This window comes from Metopolophium dirhodum, chromosome 1, assembly GCF_019925205.1.
Source record: "Metopolophium dirhodum isolate CAU chromosome 1, ASM1992520v1, whole genome shotgun sequence".
In the NCBI taxonomy this organism is placed as follows: Eukaryota; Metazoa; Arthropoda; class Insecta; order Hemiptera; family Aphididae; genus Metopolophium; species Metopolophium dirhodum.
This window is the reverse complement of record NC_083560.1, coordinates 84,498,838-84,525,326: the sequence shown is the minus strand read 5'-3', so window position 1 is coordinate 84,525,326 and position 26,489 is coordinate 84,498,838. Positions and strand designations below refer to the sequence as shown.

Genomic DNA, 26,489 nt, shown 5'->3' with positions numbered 1-26,489 from the left:
AAGTCAATTGGAATTTAAGTGATATAAATTGTGTATAATAAAACGTTTAGACTAGTTACTCAGTTGTGGTGTGAACAAAAAAAACAGAGAAGACACATTTAGATTAAGCTTTCAAGTATTTCATGCGAAGGTTCTTACTTTTTTTTCCTAATCCATAGAAATTAATTACTAAACATTTATAAACTTTTAAAAAAAAAATAGCCGTAAATTTTTTTTTTTTAATATAAGTAAAATGAAATGTATTATGCTAAATAAAGCGTATTTTTTTGTCGGTGAGGTCTTAGTAGATTACATTAAAGTGATAGTTGAACAGCGACAAAATTATGATTCATATAATAAGATGAATTTGTTATACGATATATACGCGTGAATTTTAGATAATATAACGCAATGATAATATTTGCATTAAGTGAGAGGTGAAGGAAACGATGTGGTTGCTAAAGAGATAATCTTTAGAATGAGACTGAAAACTATACCCCTGAAATATAGGTATTATAATGTTTGAAATGTGTTAATGATAATATTATAGCTTTAATGTCAAAATATCATTCAGTTGTCGTTTGGCAATCGACAATCGCAAAAATCGTATTACGAAACGTCGTTTTGATTAAGCGGTAAAATATTGTACGGTACATTCAATTTACGAATGTCAATGTGAATTTGTTTGGAGATAAAACGGCGCGTTGGGTATGCAATATTGCTACACGTATGTCGTGCGTACGGGATATTAACATATTATTATTTAATGGACAGAAGAGCATACATCACAAACATACATTTTCATCAAAGCTGGGCAGTAACTAGTTAACAAGTTAAAAGTTTAATATTTATCAATTATTTATTTGTTTTACATTTTAATAGGTACCTAGGTATATATATATATATTTAAAAAAGTAAGTTTTAACGTTTTTTTTAACTAAACTCAGTTAATATTTCCCTAAAAATGAATAACTTATATAACTTAGTAACTGAAATTCATTTAAATTTCAAAATAACTCCCACTTGAATTAATTAGCTTTTATTAAGGAGAATAAAATTGAACTAGCTTGAAAAAATGGTTACTTGTGCCCAATTTTGAATTTTATATAAATATTAAGAATAAGTTATGTTTCAATTACAACGTTCGTGGCACTAGATTTGTATGTTATATTTAAAACGAAAGAAAATATTCAATCGTATACCATATTAAAAATTGAAATTGCTCCTGATAGTTGGTATTATTTGATGAACTAAGTGCAAACGGAACATATGAAAAGAACAAAACTCAGCTACATTGGTCCTTAAAAGTGACATTCTCGTGAACAGGAATCTATTGCCTACTCATCAAAACCACATTTTTAAAGATTAGCTAATTGGTATAGTATTATTTATGTATATTAAATTATAGTTATTATTTGTTGAAAAGAGTCGATGGGCACTTATTGTAACACATTGACATTATTTGGGTTATTTTGGGTGAACAATATATTATTTAAATAAATAAACACAATATTCAACCAATTGAAATGTAGAAAATAGTTTAAAGGTTGGTACACGTTTATAAAATATTGTTTTAAAAAGTAATTATAAATTACGTAGGTACTTACATCCGGAAATAATACAGAAGAGGAAACTGATAGATAATAATATAATATAATAATACATTGAATAAATAAACATTTTATTGTTATCTGAACGGAAACCTAAGTTGTATATTTTTATATTTTTGTATACATACAATAAGTGCATATTGTATTATATAAATATGGTTTATTATGGTAAACGTTACCTTTTATTCTTCTTGAAATATTGTTTCATATCTTTTTTGAAATAGTATTTTGAGTTAATATTTTAGCATACGTGCGTGATTATACGATTGTTATATTGCTCAAAAATGTTTAAGGTAAATAGGTGTATTATGACTTTTTGTTATTTTACCGAGCACAAGACCTCGTTTTAGTCCGTAATGAATTTTATGAGGTTTATTATTGGATCGTAAAATTATTTGATTTGTTTAATGTGGTTTTGATATGTAGCAATGGTTAAATGTCATAAACGACGTGCATAAAATGTTAATACGGTACGTCGTATAACTGTCTAACCGTTAGCAGCTTGTTGAACACAAAACAGGAACAAATAAAACAGAATAATGATAAAAAAAAAAAATTATAACTTATGTCAATACTTAATGAAATGTTGTTAAATTTTATAACAAAAATAATGTGATAATCGATGATGGTGCATAACATTTACTGAGCTTACCGTCGATTCGATTATCATTTGTTCATGTTCTCGTGGGTACACAAACATGCACATGCAGTTTAAAATAATATTTAATTTTACTGGCATGCTGTTAATTATATAATAATATTAATATTATATTAAATTCTTACATTTGTTCTTCGTCCAAAAATGCAGATTCCAGTACTTTAGCAGCAAAAAATAAATTTTTGTGCAATACTTCGGCCGATATCTCTCCCTTTCTCAAGTGGCGCAACAGACAACGCAATCTGAAATGTTAACAGAATAATATTTAAAATTTGAGTAAATAAAAATATAATGACACGATTAACGCATGGCTAGATTCATTTAAAAATAAGGTTGAAAATTGTTTTAGTTTATATTTCGCTTTAAAACACATTTTATATTTCTCAGTTAAAAATATTTTAATTCCGTTTAATCGTTATTAATTCTTTACTTCATATTATTACTGTGCAATATTCTATAAAATATTAAAATACATTTTTACAATTAGGTACCCATGAATTATTAACTGAACATTATTACAGAAAGTTGAGGAATATGAATTTTGATGGCCAAAGAAATTATATAGGTTTATTATTAATATAGCATGTCCGAAAATATATCTTCACTCTTTGTGGTATTTTGGTTGGAGTTAAAGGTAGATTTTACCCATGAACCCTAGTTAATGGCGAGCTTATAGTTTGAAGTGTTCTTTGTGCAGTCAAAGGTTAGGTTAGGGGGTGAAAAGGTCTTTTTATCGTTTACCTTTAGTTAGAACTCACGTTAATGGATAAAAAGTTTTACAGATTTTTTTAACAACAAATTATATAAAAAAATTATAATCATAGAGAATAATATTGATAAAATATTTTGTTTCACTTCACACTCACATACAAACGTAACGTAATTAAATATAATATCAAAGTTCAGAAAAAAATAATACCTAACAATATCTGTAAAACTACAGATACGTCAAGGGCGAGTCAAGTATATATGATATTGTTTTATCGAATAACAGAACACTTAAATATTGGACCACTTGAATGACGCTTAACAAATCAAGCCAGATAATAGAGTTTAAAAAAAATTTCGTTCTTTAAAGTACGCCTAACAGAAAGAAAACCATGGTCTTCATATTGTCAGTAAATAATTTTAACAATATCTAACATACCTTCTAAAGTATGAAAGTAATAACGATTCATTTATGTTTCAGTATAGTAAGAAATACATAAATACAATATTTCATGGCGTTTGAATGAAAACAATATTTTCAAGTCATCATGAACACTACACCGTAATTAAAATAATACTAATCAGCAAAACGATTCATCGATTACCGTTAAAATTAACTGAAGCATTGCATTTATGGTTAATGAGGCTTAATACCGAAATGTATAGAAATTAATTATTTTAAAGATGAACATTGATTTTTTCAAAAACAAAATATTAATGTCTTTGGAATTAGTATGTTGTTTTACATAATTTTAAGTAATTGCGAAACAATATATTTGGAAAACCGTTTTATTTATAACTAGTTTATATCGATATAGTTTTTAAGTTTTTTACTTTTTTAAATGACTTTATCAAACATTTTCTTTTCAGAAATTATTGTTTAGTACAAAATATTGTGTAAAAAAAAAAATGAGAAAAATGTTAAAAATATTTGAGAAAATAAGTGTTTACCTATTATAATAGATTAACTTTGCTTATTTTATTATACTTAAGCTGTATATTTTCTATTATTCATTATGACTTATAATACTACCAGAACTATAAAGAATTTTTCTGTATGCCTTGGACAATGTAAGCTGCAATTCTAATTTGATTTATTTTATACTTATTTATAATACTTAGTTCTATTCAAAAAATAATATTGTGTTTTTAAAAATATATTGCTCTTCAATTTGTATTTAATATTTAAACACTGCACATACTTTTACAGAACACTATAATATCATACACGACTGAACTGCACAAGTATTACTAATAACTCATAAGATGTCACGTATGCTTGTTATAATGAATTGTACAATAATAATATCTTAAATTACAATATCTTAAAAGTTAAAACCGATTAACCCGTCATTAAATTTAGGAGTACTCAAATTATTTTGATAAGCCGGTAAGCCATACTAATTTTGTAGGTTAAATAATCTTTACACGGTGATAATTACATAGATAATATTGAGAGTTTAATATGGGTATGTGGATTCGGAATTTAAAAGACAATCAGAAAAATAGTTGTTTATTACTTAAAATGTGAAGCAAACAACGTCAGTCAATATGTATTGAATTAACAAGAAATATTGTAACTCTTTAAATTTGATGGTTTTATTAGATGAAAATTTATTTTTATTTTTATTTTTTATAATATGCATAAAATGAAAGTTACATTGTAAAATTTACGATGCGCAAGGTATAAGCTTTGAAATAATGTATTACCATAACCTGGATAAATACTATTTTTTTTTAATAATTATCTAAAATCACCATGAAATTTCGGTTAAATACGATACAATTGAGAACGATTTTTTTTAGTAATACGATTGACAACACTGATTTTTATAATTTTTTCCAATTTTTCTATAATTAACATTTTTTTTATCATACGACTGAAATAGTGAAAATCAACTTCAAAATTCTAATGAAAGGTTGATGATCTAGGAAAGTGGCATAAGTCGTTTTTTGATCTACAATTTTTAAGTCACGGGGAAGTCAAAGATGCGTTTTTAGAGTTAATCACCTACGGTAAAACAAAGTAAAAGAAAAGAGTTACCGAACAAATTAATATACAAAATAGTAAAGATTAAAAATGAATAATATAATAAGTGATACAAAATGTATTTTATAATATATTATATTAAATTATTAATATATTTATAACACATTGGCTAACGTTATACAGAACCTCTAATATAGATAACTTATTACTACTTATTATTTCTTAACCCATTATTTATATAGCCATATTTATTTTTTATGAGATTATAATTATTATAATTTACGATTTTCAATATTTTTACCGCACATATCATTTATTTTATATACATTTATATTTTAATTTATTATTTTATCAGTGAGTATCATTATTTTTCTGGAAAATGTTTGTTTGGAATGATTTCCAAAGAATGTTAGAATATAAAAAGGGTATTATAGTGCAGGAATAGTATTTTCTTGTAATGTTATTTACATGAATCGTAAGAACTCAGATGATATAAATCAGTAAAATAAATTTCCGGAACTCAGTCAGGAACAGTATTAATTAGGATAACATTGTTTAAGACTTCAAAAATCTGGACCAAAACTAAATATGAATCGTATTTCTCAGGGTGGGAATTCTGGTACCTGTGGGACAATATTACACAGGACCGTATTTTCCGGTGATAAAATATACTTATATTATCTCTTTTATCAGTCCCGAAGTGATACCTCAGTAAAAATATACTAATTAACATTATTCCAAACTAACATAATGATCCTTAAAATTTATTTTACATATCTTTTTATATCATACTACTTTGTGTGATTCCAGTAAATATAATCAGTTCAAGAACCTTGTATAATACCGTTCCTAAATTATATTATCATTGTTAGAAATATATCATTCTGCACGAAAAAAAATTGCAAATATTTTACGATCGTTCATGATTTATGCAGCCCTCAAATTCGTTCTCAATGGTTTTTGTATTATGTGTAAGCAAAGAGTTTTTTTTTTTTGTGCATTTTAAGTGTTGTTAATTGTTCGATAATTTCCGATGTACGATCACGTCATTGCCCGTATCACAGAGATTGGCAATTAAACCGTTAATTCTCGAGTGATGATTACCTGAGTGCTGCCTTATCAACAGCTTCTGACGAATCAAATGACGGCATCGCTTCGAGACTGAGGTCTACATCGTCCAACATTGATTCGTTCTCTCTCGACAAGGCCATACTATATTCTTCCGAATATGTGCTCTTCTTTTGACTGCTTCGGCGGACAATTGTCAACGCCCCTTGTCCTGCAAAAAGATAAATAAATACGTTTGAGGTATTTTTCACTATATATATATATATATAATATTATGTTATTAAAAAACAGGGAACTCGCTCTGCTGTATAGAAGGTTTCGCGTGTACATCATCATTAAGTATAAGTCCCTGTAATGTGTTGCATTTGAATTCAATACGCAAAACAATTCTGAGCGGAGAGTCTGTCAACCTATACTATATAATATATAAGAATATTTTATTATTTATTTATTTATATTGCTGTTGGTAATTTATTTTTCTATTTTTTTTTTTTTTTTTATTATTAGTTAGCCTGCGGAAACTTAGGTCATTGGGTTGGTTTTTTACTGTGGGGATGATACTGTAGGTTTAAACACGTGTGTTTGTTAGTTTGGCTGAATTTTGGGGGATAGCGGCCTCTCTCTCCAGACACCGTGACTGGCCGAAGAGAAGTGCCACCCATGGCCGGGTTTCGAACCGGCGACGGTGCGCGTCGCAACCAACGCCTTAGTCCGCTCGGGCACTCCGTTCCCCTATTTTTCTATTAATGTTAGTCAATAGGCAATAATAAGTTGATCTAATTTTTTTAAAAAATACTGCATGGTTTATTGTTTTATTATGATAGATATCATATTATTATATTATTGTTGTTAATTTATGATTCATTATCGACATAGTATTTACCATAAAATTCTGTGTATAGGTCCTTGGTGTAAATAGCTTAAAATTAGTTGAAATCATATTTTGAGCACTTAATTGTGCAAGAAATGATAATACCCCTAAGTGCGAGTAGAATATTTCAAATGTATTATGATAAAATAATATTTTTATTATCTTTATTTATGTATATTGAGAGTAACAAAATAACTAAAATGTTTCGTTTAAATATGCAATTTTGTTAACATTTTAACTTAAAATGCCGAGAAAAAAGTAGCACCTATTTGTCCTAAATATTTTTTTTAATTTGCCAACTCGTGAAAAATTTGTATTACATTTTTAAGTTGTATGTATTACAATCGAAAATTGTATGAACTTTTGGTTGTAAAATGTTATGAAATGTTCGTATGTTGCCCTTAGTGAAGCATATTATAGAGCAATATTATACTAATACGAATTTCAATACATTTAATATTCAGAAATATTCTTATAGGTACTGTTGATGTTTTTAGTAAAAATATAGTTATTACTTATTACTTTAAATAATTCATCTCAAAGTCAATTCGTACAGAATTTATGTTGTTATGAAACAGTTGTAATAAATATTTTAATATGGGATGAGAAGTTTTTAACAGTGTTTTTTCACATGTTCATTATAAAATCTATAGAGGCACAACGTCTAAATTTTCTATGCACTTATAATATAAAATATTTATTTTAATTAGTTTTATTAAAAAAAAAAAAATTGAAATTAACACGATTTGGATTCTTTTTTATAGTCACGTCCGACTAATTGAGTGTTAAGTTTAATTTCGTCACACAAATTGCCCAGTGGTTAGATACTTTTTTTGAAAATTAAAATTTTCAAATGTAGTTTTTAAACTCATTTAAAGTGTGTTGATTTGGGCACCACAACAAGTATTAACATAATAATAAACTACCAATATTTCATATTATTATAAAATCAGTAGCGTCGATCACAAACCTGGTGTGATTTTAGAATTCATTAAACTAACATTAATTAAGTTATTTCCACACAGAATAATTATAATATTATAATGTTAAAATTAGTTTGGACAGTGAATTTAATATTTATTGTGTTTTTACAGCTAACGGCATACCATGTTCAAATGTAGTGACTATTGCCAGCCATGGACAATAAAATACTTTTGTACGAGACCGGTCGATTGGTGTAATGCGGTATTTCACCATTAATAAAAAACAAATATTTTAACACGTCCGCATAGTACGCAGCGTAGTCACAATACTATTAACAATTATAATGATTTTATAGTTTTTTTTTATCATATTTTAAATTTTGATACATTAAATAATAACTGTGTATAAACCTAATATGCCTAGTAATAGCAGTCTCATTTTAAATTTCCATAAATTAAATTACAACTATGTATAAATCTAATATGCCTAGCAATGAAACTGTCTAACTAAACTTTGAATCGAAACGGAAATCCAATTCATTAATTTTAAGAAAAATATCTTAAACAAAAATTTGTTTTTAAATATAAAACATATACTCATAAAAAAATACAGTTAGCACATGATATTTTACTAATTATATGTTGTTTAAGAATACCCGCAAACGTTGTCTCCACTCTCCGTCTTACAAACGGACAACGTAGCAAATTTTTGGTTCTGTTGTCCCAATTTCGTGTTATAAGACTTAAAGGTAAGCAAATTGGCTACTTATTACGCCGTTTTGTTTTTTTTAATTCAATTTTTAAGCAAAATATCTAAATTAAAACCAACAAATAGATCATTTTTTTACTTTTAAGTTAGAGAAAATGTCAATTAACTTTCATATTAATGTTAACACAATATTGAAATTTTTCCACAAACATTTGTTGTGTTGTATACGTTTGTAAGACGGAGACAATATATGTGAGTTAATAATATCAATAAATAAAATACAAAATATCATCACATCTTTAAGTATTAACGTTTAAATTCTTTTATTTATACCATATTTTTCATTTTCATTGTCAGGGCTGACTTTAATAAACTATAAGGTGGTAGGGGGAGGGAGGGGGGGTCTGAAGGTGAATTGTACGACTTCAAGGAATAAAATAAATATAATTTTTCATAAATAATAAATTTTAAAAATGTATGAATTAATAATTTAAGTTAAAATTAAACTGAAATAGGTTCTACGCGTTTGTATAATAATTAATATAGGTTCTCTGCAATAAATAATTATTAAAAAAAAATTTAAAATATAACTATTTACAATCAAAAAGTAATTACATGTAAAACATATTATTCAATTTTTATGTAAATATTTTTCTTTCTTAGAATCAACCATTTTTAGATTAGAATTTCTATATTACTCTAATCAAGATTTTTATATTAAAATTCAGCAAAGTTAAATTTTGTAAGTGACTAGCAAATTTTGTAGACTTTTAATAATTATTAACAATACATATCTTAGTGTCTGAATGCCGTTTCATGTCTGTTACTCTACTAGGAGCTATGGTATATACCAATTGTTGCACCATGTTCAGATTCGGTAAGATATATTAAGAAGATTCTAATGTTTTAAATGTAATATCCATTAGAGAATCCATTTGATCTACTTTTTAAATGATAAACTAATCAGTTATTTTAGACAAAACTCTTCATAGAGGAAATAATTTGATTGTTTTTTTTTTTACTTTATGGAACTGAAAATACACGAAATAACGTTTCAATTGTAAGCATTAATTATTTGTAATGTTTCTAAGACAATGTGGTCAAAGTGTCTATAATTTTAGCTACTTGAAAAGTTTCTATATCAAATATTGATTATAAGTGAACTTGAATCCAATCTATCTAAATATCTAATAAAGATAGTTACTCATTATCTACCTTTGTCCTTTGGATAGGTCATTATTTGGATCAATATCTAATTTACTCTTGGTAAATTGCATTGAACTATCCAAAAGACTATTCATGTCTTATTATTAATATAAGATGAATTTCCAATAGCGTATTACTTAATAAAATAAGTGTATCAATTACCTATATTAAGTTCTTCAGATTCTAGTTGTTTAAAAAAAAAATGTCAATTTTAAACGTTGTTCATAAAAATCAGAGTTACTATAAAATCAACAAACATTCATTTAAGTTCTTAAACTTGCAGAGTTCTTTTTTTTTTTTATCCAGATTTCGATTATAAATATCACACAGACACACCCATCAATTGTGACGGACCTGCTTTTTGAAATTATTATAATAATATAGCTATTGATTAATATAATATAATATAAGGCTGCTACGAAATAAGTTCAAATAAGCATGTTTAAAACGAATTGAATTCCGAGTAGTTTTAAGTAATGAATCCATGGTTAAATTGTAACCGAGTAACGTACAGGCACGTCCCTGTGGGTGGGGGAGGGGCGGGGTGATGGGTCACGTGAGTCGTGAGATGTTCTGTTTTTGCTAATAGATAAATTAGTATATTTTTCGTTAACTAATAGATGAGATTTTCGTTTATACCCGGAACTCCATAAATATATTATATTTTTGCCGTTCAGATATGTGTAGGTAGTAGGTACTCAATTACTATGCACTGTAATGTCAGCAGTTATTACCTGTCGTTTGCAGTATAATCATACTGATTATACGACCAGTATTATTGTCTTTCATATTTTATTTCCAACATAATCAAAATTAATACGCCAAAATGTAATATTGTATTGTAATCATTATATTTATTGGACGAAACTGTAATCGCTTTAATACTTTGGCAATAATGAATTTTGAAATGTTGAGCTAAATTGTTTTCTTTGATGTAAGACATCACATGGTATGCTAACGAAAATAATCGACTACCATCCCTGTAACTTATATTGTTAACGCATACCAAAAAGCGATGTAATTTGCATCCTTTACATACATTTAGTAAAATTAAAATTTGATTTCCTTGTCAACCAAAGCAGAGCATTTTAAACTTTCAAAGTCAGTATCTAGTTATTCAATAATTCGCCTATCTATAACGACTAACAATAATATATATATATATATCGATTAAAAAGGCACGTACTACACAATATGCACGTCTTGATGTATCACCCAACTTAAAATCTTTCTAATAATAATAATAATATTTTTTTTTAGATTCTGAACATTTACAATGATTATTTAATATATGTCTTGTGTCTTAACACTTTTTTTTTTTGCAGAAAAAAATATTCGATAACATTTATTACATTTTAATTTTTTTTTATAAAATGTTTAAAATATCATATAAGGTTTCTTATAAGTTTTCATTGTAATAATTTTATAAAAACAGCATTAACCCACTTTAAGTATTTTTGAGATTTTGAATTTCAAATATTGAGGAATATCCAGGAATATTCAATTATTATAACAAAATCGATTTTAGTGTTTTTTGTCGTGATTCCAAAAAAAAAGTTTTAATCTTCAACAAATGTTAAAAAAATGTAAGGTTCCAAGATGCTTCCAAACCAGTAACCACTATACAATATTTAATATATTGGGATACTTTTTGAGTAATTTATAAACATTTTAAATTGTCACCTTTATTTTGTTTTTATTTGACTTGTGTATGATAAAGATTTAGTTAGTCAGTAAAATAGATTTAAAATTTGATACGAGTCCATACACATTTTTCTTACAGCAATTAAAAAGTATCAAAAACACAATCCAGTTATATGTACCTACATTGTTTTTGGATTCTGATGAATGTATAGATTTTACAATGATATGTGTTTTTTTATTTTTTTTTATTATTTTGTGTGCGTCATCATCTTTTAGGACAGTAAAAATGCTTGGATTTTCTTCAACAGTAACTCTTCTGATAGGAAAGTGAATCTAGTTGGTACTTTGGGGGGTCAAAAGTAAAAATGTCCAAAAGCGACGTGAAAAACTAAAGAAAAATTAAGGAAAAACGGGGATTTTTACGCAAAATCCGTTTTCGAGAAAATCGATTTTGGTTTTTGGTGTAACTCTAAGACAAATGACCGTAGGTACATGAAATTTTGACTAGCATTTTCCAAATATTTTGACTTATTTTGAGCTGTTTACGGACATTTTCAGTTTTCATTTTTTTTAGTTTTTTTTCTACAAATATCAATAAAATTTTATGTGTTGGGTAAAAAAGCTTGAAAATTTAATACAAGGCTTTATATTGTTACAATGAAATGTGAAAAATATTAAAAATCCTTATTCACAATTTTTATTTATAAGCATTTAAAGTTCAAATAATGACAAAATACGAAAAATCACGAAAATTAGCAAGTTATTTTGAGTTGAGAATTCATAAAAATTTTACTTTTTCAATGTAAGATTTGAAAATGTAATACAAGATTACTCATAAGTTTGTCTACCTTTATCAAAAAAAAAAAAAAAAATTTCTACAAGAAACTTAAATTAAATTTTTATGAGCGTCTGAAATTTATATTTTTACAACATTTGATACTCACTCGATTTCTCATGTAACAATTTTCTTATTTTATTGTAATTAAAAAACAAATGACTGTAGATACTTGAAAATTTCAATAAATGTTTATATTAGCATTTTCTATACACCATACAATTTTGAAAATATTTTGACTCTTTTTAAGCTATTTACGGACATTGTAAGTTTTCAATTTTTTTTGTTTTTTTTTCTAAAAATATCAATAAAATTTCATTTGTTGGGTAAAAAGCGTGAAAATTTAATATAATGCTCCTGATATATCGTTCTAATAGCAGTTGAAAAATATTATAAATACATAGGCACAATTTTTTTTTATAAGCATTTCAAGTTCAAATTTTGACAACATTTATCAAATTTATAATTTAATAATTATTTTGTAGTTAAAAATGTAAAAAATGTTCAACTTTTATAGCTAAGGATTGAAAATTTAAAACAAGGTTCCACGTAAATAGGTTATATATATTTATATATACCTGTTATACCTATTTTGTGAATAAAGTAATTTTACTTTATTCACAATAATATCATCAAATATACTTTTATTGGTGTCTGAATTTCAAATTTTGATAAAATCCGTTGATATCCAAAAATTAAATGTATGTAAGTTTTATTTTTATACCTTGGGATTGAAAATTAATTACAAGGTTTTTCATAAATGTTGGTAACAAGAATTTAATAATAAAATTAGTGTAAAATACATTTTTAAGAGTTTAAATTTAAAATGTAGACAAAATTCTAAAAAAATCGTGAATTATTTTGTAGACGTATTGGCTGACAGTTTGTCTTTGCTCAGAATCGTTTTTAGTCGTATACAATGATGTATCATTGAATTAACACATCCATTACAGTGATATACTCGATATCAACGTGCAAATGACATCTTCTATACCTATAGAATAATGGTTACCTACTTGTTAGCTATATTTTATTTTCAATTTTAAAAACGTTTTATCATAATATAGGTTTTCTATTTTGGATTTGATCCTAAGAGTTATCTGAGATTTTGAAAAATACGCTATCGTTTTACTATGAGGCAAGTGAAAAAACAAAACAAAATAGAGAAAAAATTGATGAAGATCGATTTTTTTCCGAACAGGTGGGATCAACATCAGATGAGATCAAATTTAATATTTTCAGTGTGAAACTGTGAACTGTCGGTCGTTACGACGTATGTGTTGATAAAAATTCATAATTTTATAATTTAATCCACCAACCACATTCAGTATAATAATAGACTTGGACTTAATTTCCTTCATTTTTCAAACTCGATCAACTGCACATTATTATTTCCACTCGAGATCGGACGTTACCGTGCATAAACCAAGTGGTATAACAAAATCCACGTGGCGATCCTGGCGTGGACGCTTCGGCCAGTGATAAATATAATAATATTAAAAGTAATAAATAACAAAATATATAATATATTATTATAATGTTTTATTTAAATTATTATATTATACGTCGTTCACACATTGCTTTTCGCTATAAATACATAATACGCACTCCCGGATGAGCAGACTATATATTATATTATAATAAACCGTGACCGGAGAAACGAATTGGTTTGACCGATTGACAAAGTCGACCCCATCGGGGCGTGGGGAAAATGGTAGGTAAATGGTGGTTGGACGGTGGGTGAGTAATACGAATGGTGTCCCGCAAAGTTTCGTAATATATGTTATCTACTTTCGAAGTTCACTCGGCGTATATACAGGGAGGTTCGCTGAGCATGCTCCGTCCCCATTTTCATCCCTCGATAGTCAATTTATTAAACATTTGATTTTTATATTTTTTTTCAATATACACTTAAAGATCATTATTTTCTATAACTCGTATTAATTTGTACCACTCGAAGAGGATCAATCCAGTGGCGATACAAACTTTTTTCTTCTAAAACCGATCATATTTTACTGTAAACTGTTTAGTCATCATACAAAAAGGTGGTACCTATTTACGTCTAATCGACTGACAACATTATTGAATTTCGGTGATACAGGTCTTATGTTGGAAAACAAATGTTGATTAATTAATAATCTCGCTGTAATATTATGTTCTAATCGAAAGGATTTTCAATTCATTTGTTTTCCTCACCGAACTACCAATGTATGAACGTACAAGTAAAAGTAAACGTAAAAGTCGTATTTTTTATTATAACATAAAAAACATTTAAAACTGTCCTAATAGTCCAACCGTGGTCCTAAGGTTCAGGCGATATCAAATTATATATCGTTTCGAGTTTCTTGAATATAATGACCATACTAATTATATGTGTTGTATTTGAAATCAATGTATATCCCTAAAAAATAAACCATTCATTCTTACAAATGACAAAATGTTCAAATTAAATATTCTAATGTTGATTAACGTGTCAGTTGACAATAATAATTATTGTCACCAAAATATCGTCATATTTTCCTATATTAATCTTCTTAAAACACGACCAACGGTAATCGATACTTAAACAAATGATTTTTTTTTTTGACGTGTCTAAATCGAAAATCACCTAAATATTCCGTCTGTTTAATCAGTTTATATCTCCATTGTCTTTTAAGCCTAAGAAAATCATCTCCTTAAAAATGAACAGTTAAAATTAATGGTTGTCATATTTTGAATACGAGGAGTTTGTATCGCAACTAAACACCAACTTTAAATGACACAGAAAATACAAGTTTTTGGAAATATTATTATAGTTTTTTTATATGAATACTTAAAAATTCCAAAAATCAAATTTTCCTAAATATACGCACAGTCTTTATAGGTGAAATGGAGGTGACGAGCGTGTTTGTTGGATCACCCTGTATTGAAACCGTTTTCTCCCAATTAATTGACGCCAATACGTCTCGTCCGACATTCTGCAGCGTACTCGGTCTTGTCGGGGCCGAGTTTCCCGCGCGTGGAAAACACATTATCTCCTTTCGCCGATCACGACCTCAAGTGTTTTACTATGTTCCGCATATTGTAGTATGCTGCCTTCAAATTTGTTCAAAATTGTGCAACACAACGACTTACAAATTATACACGCGTTAGCTCAGTGGCGTACGAAGTAAAGGAGGGCTAAATGCTGACACCCCACACCATTGCCCTAATTATTATTACCTTTTTTCTGTTTTATATTTATCAAGCTTCAACTGTATTAAATTCATAATCGAGGACTTATTTAGTCGTATAACACGTCTCAACGGATTAGCTATAGCTAGTATAAATGAAAAAGAAGAATTGACTGAAGTCGAAGTTGTAAAAACATTTTAAAAACCTCACCTAAACGTCTAAAATAATTAGAATAAACAAGATTAAAATTAAATTGTATTTAATTGCTCTTTATTTTTATGATAAAAAGTTTTTTTTAAACATATTTTATGTTTCATATCAGTATAAACTAAGAAGTACCCACTTTATTTGTCAAACCTAATCTTCTCATTTGTGTGATAACTGTAAATAATAATTATTTTCAAGCCCTCGCATATTGAAAATTCTGCGTACGCAATCCTACGGTTAGCCAGTCTTGGGTAAAATACTTTTTAAAAGTATTTGGAATAAATACTCGAATACTGATGAAAAATAGTATTCCGAATGTGTATTCGAATACACCATAAAAATAGTATTCTGAATAAAGTATTTAGAATACTATAAAAATATTCCAAATACTTTTAAAATATTTTTTGTTAAAGATTTTCATATTTAATCCAAGGAAGACGGTAGTCACTATTTACACTATTTAAAGTTTTATCTGCCATAATTGTGAACTCGCAAATTAATGATTTAACACGTTGTAAACAAAAATACGTAAAATAGTATATAATAATAATATATTATGTCAGTACTCAGTATAATGTGTGATGTGTCACTGTCCGACTGTTGCACTTCATTCTGCATTTCTAAATGGCTTATTGGTTTGTCATAGAACATAGACCATTAGTTGGTGGTACAACGATGTGCAGACTACAGAGACGTCAGAGACACAGACGTTCAGTTACAGTGGATAAAATGTATAAGATAAGCACCATAAGCCAATACGGAAATACCCATTAGTCTTTAATATACAAATTTATTTATAGCATTCTTGTTATTGCAATCGGTATCGCTGATCGGTAACCACTAATCAGTAAACATGATATGAACCAATACCGGTCATAATTTTATTATTATATGAATGTATGATATTAAATATTGAGAGATGTTATCAATTACCTACAAATTTCCAACACAAATTATACGTTTTATATTGTATAATCAAAATCCTAAAAAAAATATACTGTTATACTATTAAAGTATTCCGAATATAGTATTTGGAATACTTTCGAAGGTATCCTGAATACTGCATAAAATACTTTTAGGAAAAGTATTTTCAATAGTATTCTGAATACCTAAATAGTATTCCGAATACTGTATTCGGAATACTTTATTCGGAATACTACCCAAGACTGCGGTTAGCTACTACAGAGAACAGCGAAAGGTATCGAAGAAAATGTTAAATATTTGCCAATATTTCCACGCAATTTTTTGCCACGTATCGGCACTGTCTTTGTAGTCAAATAATTTTAAGTTCTATAATTGTGTAGGCAACCTTACTGCAATGATGTATAGACAATATGAATACTTGATAAATATATTTAAATTCAGAATACCATTTTACGGTTTATTTGATGTTTTCTCGTTACTTTGCACGATGTATATTAGTCAATACACGGACATCACAGACCATAAAATATCCTTTAAACATCATTTCGAATATTTATGACTAATACGACTATAAAACCGTAAAGCTTAAGTACTAAACATAAGATACTACTGTAGTAAGTACAAATTTTGTTATTCGTAGTTATAAAAAAACTCGAGTTAAAGGCGAATTGAATTTTTTGCGTATTTCATGTCCAGGTATAATGCGTAGTTATTTATAATATTAAAACGACTTGATATTAAAAATAATAATTTATAGTTTTAAATTTTTAGCGATAACAATTATGGCAATAATAAGAAGTCTTACGTTTAAATTTTTAATGATTCTCCATAAATTATTCTGTTATTTGTATTGTTTGTAATAAATGTGTATAAATGAAACAAGGACACAAGTTCACCCAGATAAACAAATTGTCATGCATTTTTTAAGTTGGTTTATAAAAAAAATATGAACAAGTATACGTTAGTGTATAACCTAACCTAACATAATGTATGAAAATTCACGTTTTGAGAAAGGGTCTTTATTAAAATGTTCTGCGATTTTCGCCATTATTGAACTTTCAACGTCTTATTTAACTGTGTATAAACTATATCGTCAGTTAAAATGAGACGATCGTTGATTGATAATACAATTGTTATTTTTTTTTTAATTCTACGGAACTATAACATTTGACTTTTAGAGAAAGACGTTTATAGTTTGTATATACGAAAAATAATAAAGTTAGTTTATTATTTTTCCAACGAATCGCGCTACAGTAAAATGTCAATTACGGTGACAGCGATCGTTGTATTTCAGTTTGATAGTTATTTAATGATATTTTAATACTCCAAATGTACCATAATTTGTTCTTTTTTTTTTAGAAAAATAATTTAGAAAATATATTGTCATTTGTCGTCTCATTTCATTAATTCATAATAGCAATATGAAGTACAATTATGAACTAAATGTATGTGGTCTAGTTTTAGTGAATGTTTCTCTTAAATCTAAGTTATATTATCTACATCAGTTTGTAGGTATCTAATCAATTATTAAGTTTTTTATTATTTTATTTATTATTGAGAAATGGTCAATTATATCAATATTATTCACCCGACAATATAGAATAAGCTAAGAGATGCAATAGTCATATTTTCATAAGCAATCAGTGACGGAAATAGTTATTCAAGCCAAAGTTAAGAAAAATCCAAATTAATTATTATAGTTACATAAATATTAGCTAATAAATAGGTTATTATCATAAAAATGTATAACCAACTATTTATGTCCATAATAAGTATGAGCTCCTAATAAGCACTGATGTGCCATTAGGAATATTCCTCGAAGAATGTTCCCAAGAACAGGGAATATTCCCCATTGTTTCGGGAAATTTCTTTAGAAAAAAAAACATGTTATTCAGTATTTCAATTTCAGTATGTTTATTTTTATTTTTTCAACATATATAAAATATGAAAGTTGGATCGTTTATTTTGCGATCATTGTACAGATTTTAATACAAAAATTAAATTATAGTTACTTAATAACTTTATTTTAAAGAATAAATGTCTAAACTGACATAATATCAATAAAGAGCTGTCATTTGGATCATTTACAACCATAAGTTTAAATTAAAACTGAAACCTATGGTCAATATTTAAAAATTTATTATATTCCCCGGGGAAATTCCTGAAACTATATTCCCGGGAATTTGCCCATCACTTCTATAATAAGTACCCAATCGATGTTTTAATCCATTTAATTTAAAATTTGTGTTCTATATTTTTTGTCACGTCTGCACCAAAAGTTTGGTTTTCGATAGCGATTGAAGCGTCGGAAAGCGTCCTTTTTCCATCCAGTGGGCGGTTAAGTGGAAATTCCAAAAAATGGCTGGCGGTAAAGTGGAAATCCCCAAGAGTGCCGGGCAATAAAATGGAAATCCCCAAAAGTGCTGGGCGCACATATCACGCGCGTATCCCCTGCACAACCAGACACTGAAATCTATACCATGGTCCTTACAAAACATAAACTTTTGGTTACATCTTATATTCGTATTATAACCTCCACGCGTGACGCTTAAAATAAATAATACCTAATCGTTTCTTCCATGAAATATGGTTTGTCGTAGAACTATGGTCTAGTCGTTGCATAGATCATCCTTGCATTACCTTTGTCATGATCAACCGAATGCAGAGGCTTGACGAAAAATAGTACGTGTAGCTCGTGCGGGAAGGCAATTTCAGTCTTGGGCGAAATAGCTCACTTCCCGCCCTTGCCACACAATATACTATTTTGATGTTTAGTTTGTCTTATGCAACACACGTAATGATACAATTGAAATGCTAAATACCGAGTAAAAAAGAAGAACCTACCAACGGAATGTGATTACACGGTTGTTATTATATTATCATATAAGTAATGAACAAAAGTTGAACAAAACCAAGTCTGATAGAAAAAAAAAACATTGAATATTAGTTAACAATCTTTAATTGTTTGAAGTGAAAGAAACATATTTGGTAGGTATCGATTAAATATTAGTAGTTTAATAAAAAAATATTTTTAATCTACAGAAATGATTTGTTATTAATTATTTAATTTAAATTGGTTACATGAATCGTTAATGACGTGTAATTATACAAAGTTGTTTTTATGGCTATATAATTATTAATGATTCAATTAAAAATTAATTTTCGTTAAATCGATATAATTTGTAACAATAATGTTAGAGTTCTCTGTCTACTTATGTAGTATTATTATTACCCACTTTATATTATTAATATTTTCATCATTGAATATTATCCAAGTTTATCAGTCTTCAATTTACATTTGTCTTAACTCTTAAACGTAGTGAGTCTCATGGTACTTACTCGAACTTTGATCTGAGTCCTGTGAGCTACTAGCGCCTTCGTTTGTGTCCATAAATACTGGGTCATCTCTGTTTCCTTCAAACGGATCTTCAGTGTCTGGCGGGCCTGCCACTGAAACAATAAAAAAAAAAGTTGAAGTTTTAATTCTCTAAATAAATTGGTTATCACAAAACAATAATAATTGTATAATATCTCCTTGAGACATTTTTGGATACATTAGTAAGGTTATTCGAAGGTAAGTTAACCGTAAACGCATAAATAAATATCAATAAAATGAGCCGATGGCCTACGACGTAGTAATAAGTTTTATTAAAAATGTAAGTGGAATAAATATTTACTGTTTTTCATTTGATCATGTGAAACAAAGTATGCATAACTTGTAGATTTACAACTACGACAGATACCTTTGAGCACTACTTTTGAGTTTCCTAACTCGACGACAACCGACCCAAATCACTTAAGTTTTGGATACGTTAATAAATTATTTGTAATACGACGTATACTGTAAGTTCGTTAATAACATTTTGATATTTTAACATTTAGGAAAAGGACAAACTTTCCATGTGCTATTTGGGCCATATAAATTACGTAATGCTTAATTAAAATATTTTTATTTTTATTTCTATCTCCATTTATTTTATCGAATATAAAAACTAGACGGTTTTATGCAAACAATATAATGTAAAAAAATAGTGTAGTACAAATTGGAATCTTTAAACAACAAATGTAAAATAGTAAAAATGTTACGCTATCGCGCAGCCTCTCTTAAATAATCTGTTTATAATTTTATGTTTTCAAATTTGATTATGACTTGACGAGTTTTCTAATGCGTCCATAATCATTAATCAATAAATAATAAATACATTTCATCGATCTATAGTTTAACTTATAATCCACTTTTCTAGCGCTATTTGGGCTATAGAAACTGTAATTTCCAATTAAATGTATATTTTTATTTCTATCTTATTTTATTTTATTGAACGTAAAAACCAAACGGATTATTTTTGTCAAATGACATAACGTATAGAAATATTGTAGTACAATAACAGCTATAAGATAAATTAATAGGAATATTGAATCAAAAAATGTATGAATTATAAATATAATTATAATTATCAATTATAAATAATATAACTTATTAATGTTACGCTATCACGCTGTCTTTTATAAATAATTCGTCATGGGTATATCCAAATACTCGTGTGAAGATGACGTTGGGACTTGCAAGTAGTGTATCTGTCTAACATACGCGTAACTTTGAGAATGTACTTATCGAATTCTTATAACAGCATATTCATAGCTAATGTTAGAGTAAATTTACTTACTATCAAATTTGTATTTTAAAACTGATACTTAATACGAATTTTAAAAAAATAAAAAAATAATTTAAGAACCTACTGCTTCATACGGTTTTATTATAAAATATAAATATGAAAAAAAGTCACAGAAACCACACGTAATGTGGGTATAACGTCCTCCTATCTTAAGTATTATAATCAGCTAAAAATGTACATCATAACCCATTAATAAGAATTACTTTCCCATGGGTAATGTACCATTTTTTTTTATTATACTATAGGTCTCTGGGCCAAATTTTTACTTTCTTCAGTAGATCTTACCTGGCGTTGCTCAAGTTAGTCCGGTTATCCATATCGTACCTTTTTAATATTTAAGTGCGTCCGCAATAGTATCGCTAATCATTTTGGTGGGTGAATGTAAGGTCCTATACACGGTAAAAAAAAGGTAGGTACCTATGTTAGTCACTACACGGCGAAAAAAGTGGTATATGTGTAAGTTCCTACATAACAGAAAAAATATTTGTATGCATAACTATATAAAAAAATACCATAACAGGTATAATTCATACATTTTAATATTTTATAATTCAATAATAAATTGAAAATTTATAGAAACCCGATTTTTACTGGACATCAAGGGCTATTCATGACATAATATTATATTACACACGTCTTGATGAGCGTCAAAACCTAATCTAACCCTAACCTAACCTACCACTCATCTACTGCTCATAAAGTCATAACCACACATTTTATACCGTCGAGTACCACACAAATTTTGTCTATAATTAAAAAAATGGAATTTGGAGTTTGATTTACAGTTCGAAATTATATAAATATTTGTTTTTATTGAATAAATATTTTATAATAATTAATAATATTAACTCCAAATTGAGTCCCTCGATATTTATTTTTTCGGTGAAGTGAATACATTGTGTAAATTGTTGGTAAATTATAGATTCCGAACATTTATTTCTCGTGTGAAAACTTGTCTCATGTCAATCCACTATTCGAAGTCCAAAAGAGAGGCGAATGTACTTAATGTTGTTACAAATGTTTGGCAGTCGATACCTACTTTGCAGTAGAAATGTAATTTTTCAAGATGAAAACAATACGCGTATGATGTGAAAAACGTGTAGCTTAACAATCTGCGGATAATCGTAAAATGTCTATTTTTATGAAATTACGAATTTCTATGATTTTGATTAAATATGATAATTTTCTGCAGGACGTGCGAGGTAAACGATAATGTGATTTCATATAAATGTATGTGCTATTGATACATGTATGCGTGTGCTTTTGGGAAATTTGCAGTGCGGTATTGATGTAGGGTACCTACAGAGGTCTGCGGATTTGAACTACGACCTTTTTTTTTTTCGAAAGTGAGCGTTATGACGACCGCCGGTCTAGGATATCACGTGCGATACGTACTTTAAATAAATAAATATATTGGGAAAATCGTGTGGCGATAGCGAAGACGACTCTCCGGACGAAACTCGGAAATATTGAATCTTCGGAACTCCGGTGCGGCGGCGGCGTTCGCATGTAAGTAATAATATATATATATGCGGGTGAGCGCTATATTTTGGGTTTCCGCACAAGTGCCCGCGCAATAAAATATATATATTATTATTTATATGGGTGTATTATAGTGTACGCCGATACGAACGATATTTCTTGCGGTGTTTACGGGACGCGGCCGAATAGGTTTTTTCATTTATATATATAATATACTTCCGTATCCGCGTCGCGTGTCCTGGTTATTATTCGAATAAATCGTTCGGTGATTTGTCGCCGGCTCGAGTCATTTCACACACGTTTTGGCCCGGTAACACGCGTATACGAAAATCGCGCACGCACGCACACGCACCCACACATACCCACACACACCCACACACGCACACATGCACACACGCACACACGCACACACGCACACACGCGCAAGCACACACTCGGGCAAGCGACACGACACCAAAACGGTTTGACTGTGCCCCGTCGGTCGGGAATAAATGACTAACGAATAAAAACGGGGACGTGTCAGACGTGATAAATGGTGGTTGAGAAAAAATAATAATAATAATAATAATAATAATACAAAAAAGGCGAAGCGGAGTAATAATATATATATATATAGGCATATAGACGAGTATATATACACAAAACGGTGCGTGCTTGCGTATTATTATTATTATTATTATTATTATACTCCGGTGGTGTCTGTCGGTATATAAATAATATGACGCGGACGCGCATATTTCGTACGCCGTTCCAAACCTAACGCGTGTTCGGATGACAAACTGTGCGATTTTCGTCAAACAGAAAAACAAAAAACCCCCACCGACCAGACGGCGCGCGGGGCCTTTGGTTTTCGACTTTTGTCGTCATCCGGTTTAATATCACAATAATATTATTATCGTAATATTTATTTCTGTATGGTGTTGCGCACGCCGTAAACACTCGGGTATAATATTATCTTTCATAAAATTTCACTTTTTTTCTTTTTAAGACTGTAAAAAACATAATTTATCGCCTTGTATTTTAAATGATTTCACAGCACCCTCGAACCGAGTTCGACTCCGTTAAATTGTTCAGCTGTGGGTGATGCATACGTACACTGCAGATAGATCACTGAGAAGATCAAGCGCTGCAAAGCATTGAGTGATTCATTTTGAATAGCTTTCCGCCATCTACATTACACCCGCCTATAAGACCTACTCTTCGTCGTCCACCGGCCGTGGTCAGCCTTTACGATGCGGTTTTCGTATTGCACGCACTTGATATGCACCCGATGATCGTAATAATTATAACTATATCATAATCTTCGCGTTTTCCCATTTATCATTTTCTGTCGTGTGTGCACATCAAACACGCTTGCTTGGAAAAATTTTTGGTATTATTATTATTATTATTATTATTTTCGCACACAATACCATAATATTATACTCAGACCGAACGCGCGAACAATAGGACACGACACGGCCGCCGGAGGGCGTTTTGCCCGTGTCGTGAGACATTGTCGTCGCTCCCACCGCCGTCGTCGATTATAAATGTTTGACACTATTCACTGTATAGAGAAACACTGCAGTATAAGCGTAGAAATTACTTTAGACGGTTTCCGCTTTTTGTTTTTCGAGTTTCGTTTACAAAACAAACAAACACAGTCACACACACAGTAGTAAAGACATTATGCGAAAAGAAATAACTCAAACATAATATTATACATAAGACGGTATCGTTTAAGGAAAACTCAATTGAATTTCTAAATATTGAGGACTTTCTTACAATACCTACCTACGTATTATCTTCACGTTTTTTAGTTTTATTAATTTTTTTAATTTTTATTTTCAAATATAAAGATTAATGGAAAAACGTATTACGTGCGTCTGGCACAAATGTCGTATTATCAATATTTTAACATCAGAAACAAAAGTAAAGTGTTATTTGATGTTGTGAAAACTGAAAACTATAAAAGAAAATGACGTTTTTATATTTTGGAGATGTAATTAAATAGTAAAAAATTACTTATTACAAATTATAAGTTAGGACGGTTTAGTACCTACATTTAATTTACTTGTTGTGGAAATTGTGTGTTTTAAGATGATTTGGAAATATTTTGGTTTCACGTTATTAGTCGTAGAGGATAATAACCGAACATAAGAAATAGTATGTCTTAACTATATCTAACATATAAAAGTCGTAAATAAATTTTCTTATAAGCATTAACACATAACTTAATATTTATATATTTGGAAATTATTGGCCATTTTACAGAGCTCCTCAATTTCACGAGCAATTAAAAATCTTATGGTCATGGTGTTTTGTGGTTTTTTTTTCAGATTAACGTTTAGGGGGCAGTAAATCGAATGCTAAAATAGTTTATTATGTCATAAATATTTATAAACTTAATAGCGATAGAAAAGGATCGTTCGTATTTGATGATAAAAAAAAGTATAATGTGAAAACACGCGTTTAATTGCATTTGTCTCGTAAAAAACAAACCATTTGAGATTTGAAATGCGTCCACATAGTTTAAAGTTGGCTACGTATATTTATAGTATACTATGTTATACAGTAAAAATGCCAAAATAGGTGCCAAATATAAAACCAAAATAAGACAACGACCACATAAATGTTGTACCTATGTAAATTATTGAATGTAGACGAGTCGTCATTGTGAGTTGTGACGGACTAATAATGTCAGGCGAGCGCCTCTTCGATGTCACCGTCCGAAACCTTTTATAATTCAATACCAACCATAACAAACAAATTTAGGACGATGAGGCGAAGAGTGGAAACGATTAGTGGACGGCATATTACATCGTCCAAACTTTGGACTCTAAAAGGAATTTAATATTTCTACCACGTGCTCGTTTCTCGAACACTCGGCGTTGACATTTCCATCATTTTTTTTTCGCAAATATTTTGCGTGCGATCGGCTTCACGTATTTCGAATGACGATTTGCAATGTTTGCTCTCCTCATATTATACGTTTTTTATTATATTATTAAGCGTAAAACGAAAAAAAAAAAATAATACGATTCACCGGCTGAAAACGATCCGATCACACGTACACGACGGTACCTATTATTATTATTATTATTATTAATATTGGTGATGTAAGCTCCGTAAATTTACCAAAACAAATTTTCCCAGTACCTACATTTTTTCACCGTCTTAAACACCGATTAACCACTCAATTTATATATATTTTTACATATATCTTAAGATTTGAGTAACCATTGCGATATATTTATGTTACGTTATTGATAACTATACAGCGTTCTCTTATCTCCTAAATCACATTTCAGTACAATAGTCATTAATCATCATTGCTAATTTGCATATTTGTATTATGTATGGTTACAACTTACAAGTTTACAACCATGAATGTAGTCATATAGTTTCAATAATTGTATATTATTATTTAGGTCAGAAGACATATTATTATCATTCCTAATATAATAATTTATAATAATCAAACAGACTGTTAACTCTTGATTTTAATTTGTACATTTATTTTAAAAGATTGTTTTTTTCATATTATATTTTATGAAAAATGTTATTGGAAAAGTAATTAGTAAGAAGCAGGGCTTGCATTTGAAAAAAAAATTCCGTTTTATGTTATTTACAATTAAAACGTTACATAATTTTTGCGTTTATCGTTATTTAGAATTAAAACGTTATTCAACTTTTGCGTTTATCGTTATTCAGAATTAAAACGTAATCCAAGTTTTGCGTTTATCGTTATACAGAATCAAAACGTTATCCAAGTTTTGCGTTTATCGTTATACAGAATCAAAACGTTATCCAAGTTTTGCGTTTATCGTTATACAGAATCAAAACGTTATCCAAGTTTTGCGTTTATCG

General features: G+C 28.7%; 1 protein-coding gene across 3 annotated transcripts in view; it reads right to left on the bottom strand.

The window, feature by feature from the left end:
• Positions 1-26,489, bottom strand: part of LOC132934127 (dual specificity calcium/calmodulin-dependent 3',5'-cyclic nucleotide phosphodiesterase 1-like) — a 210,719-nt gene that overhangs the window by 49,768 nt on the left and 134,462 nt on the right. For all 3 annotated transcript variants that reach the window (XM_061000400.1, XM_061000399.1, XM_061000401.1), the window contains 3 exons: positions 19,825-19,935; positions 6,050-6,224; positions 2,373-2,489 (listed from right to left, as the gene is read on the bottom strand). In XM_061000400.1, the coding sequence (XP_060856383.1) occupies positions 2,373-2,489; positions 6,050-6,224; positions 19,825-19,935 (403 nt within the window). The remainder of the gene's footprint in view (positions 1-2,372; positions 2,490-6,049; positions 6,225-19,824; positions 19,936-26,489) is intronic.